The sequence below is a fragment of the Nestor notabilis genome, unplaced genomic scaffold (assembly GCF_000696875.1).
Source record: "Nestor notabilis isolate BGI_N333 unplaced genomic scaffold, ASM69687v1 scaffold19842, whole genome shotgun sequence".
NCBI lineage: Eukaryota > Metazoa > Chordata > Aves > Psittaciformes > Psittacidae > Nestor > Nestor notabilis.
This window is the reverse complement of record NW_009919957.1, coordinates 19459-20592: the sequence shown is the minus strand read 5'-3', so window position 1 is coordinate 20592 and position 1134 is coordinate 19459. Positions and strand designations below refer to the sequence as shown.

Here is a 1134-nt window from a genome sequence, read left to right as displayed (position 1 = left end):
GGTCCCTCTGGCGGCGCTGTGGTTGCCTGCCCCCCAGCCAGTCCCCTTCCCACCTCTGCCCCGGAGGGAACCTTTGGAAGCTGTCCTGGTGACAGGGATGCTGTTGCTGCCTGTTACCTACCTCCCCTCTTACTCATGACTGGCATAGGGGTCAAAGGACCCTGTCTATGCCACTGGAGAGCTGGTTGAGACCTGGTCCCTCTCTGGGCGCCATTCCCACCTGCCCTGGGCAATGAGGACAGGGATGGGGGCCTTGCTGGGACAGGTGATGGGGTGCCTTTGCCCATGATGTTGCCTTGCTGGGGTGGCAGAAGGGCTGTTGCCCAAGGTGTCACTTTGTGGGACACGTGAGGCTTTTGCTGGGACATTGGTAGTCACACTCAGCTGATGGCTCCTGAAGTTGGGATGCCTTTTGGGAAGGATTAACCAAGTCGTGCTGGTGGCCCAAGGGCTGTTCTCCTGGCAACTTCTGGAGCCCCCTTGTTCCTGCCCACTGCCAGGCTTGGGGAAAGTAGTGGGACCATTAGTGGATGCTTGGATGCTCCTGTCCTCACTGCTCTCTCACATCCCTAGGCGGGCCCTGGAACTTTGCCTTCACTGTGAAGTTTTACCCTCCAGACCCTGCCCAGCTCACAGAGGACATCACAAGGTGAGGAGCACCCCTCCATGGGTGCAGCTGCCAGGGCTGGGACTGGCTGGGAGTGTGTGGAAGGGCAGGGCTCAGTCAGGATGTGGGCAACCAGGGGTTGTCTAGGGGCTTGTTGCCCTCCCACTGCATGCAGCATGTCTGAATCACGCAGAACAGGCTCAGGAAGGTGGCCATGGGAGGTAGCAGTCCCCATGGAGAGCAATGCAAGGTGGGGTGCATTAGGGAGCCCCAGCCTGCTCCAGAGGGCACATGCCTCTGTCCTGCTCTCATCCTCTGCCTCCTCCTGCAGATACTACCTGTGCCTGCAGCTCCGTGCAGACATCATCACGGGGCGCCTGCCCTGCTCCTTTGTCACACATGCTCTGCTGGGCTCCTATGCCGTGCAGGCTGAGCTGGGCGACTATGATGCTGAGGAGCACGTGGGCAACTATGTCAGTGAGCTCCGCTTTGCCCCCAACCAGACGCGGGAGCTGGAGGAGCGCATA

The 1134-nt window shown here is 60.2% G+C and overlaps 1 protein-coding gene across 1 annotated transcript in view; it reads left to right on the top strand.

Moving 5' to 3' along the window:
* The window catches only part of EPB41L1 (erythrocyte membrane protein band 4.1-like 1), a gene marked incomplete at its 3' end in the record, with an annotated part of 23160 nt that overhangs the window by 3840 nt on the left and 18186 nt on the right, over nucleotides 1–1134 (top strand). The window contains exons 5-6 of the mRNA XM_010010473.1: nucleotides 571–649; nucleotides 939–1131. Of these exons, the coding sequence (XP_010008775.1) occupies nucleotides 571–649; nucleotides 939–1131 (272 nt within the window). The remainder of the gene's footprint in view (nucleotides 1–570; nucleotides 650–938; nucleotides 1132–1134) is intronic.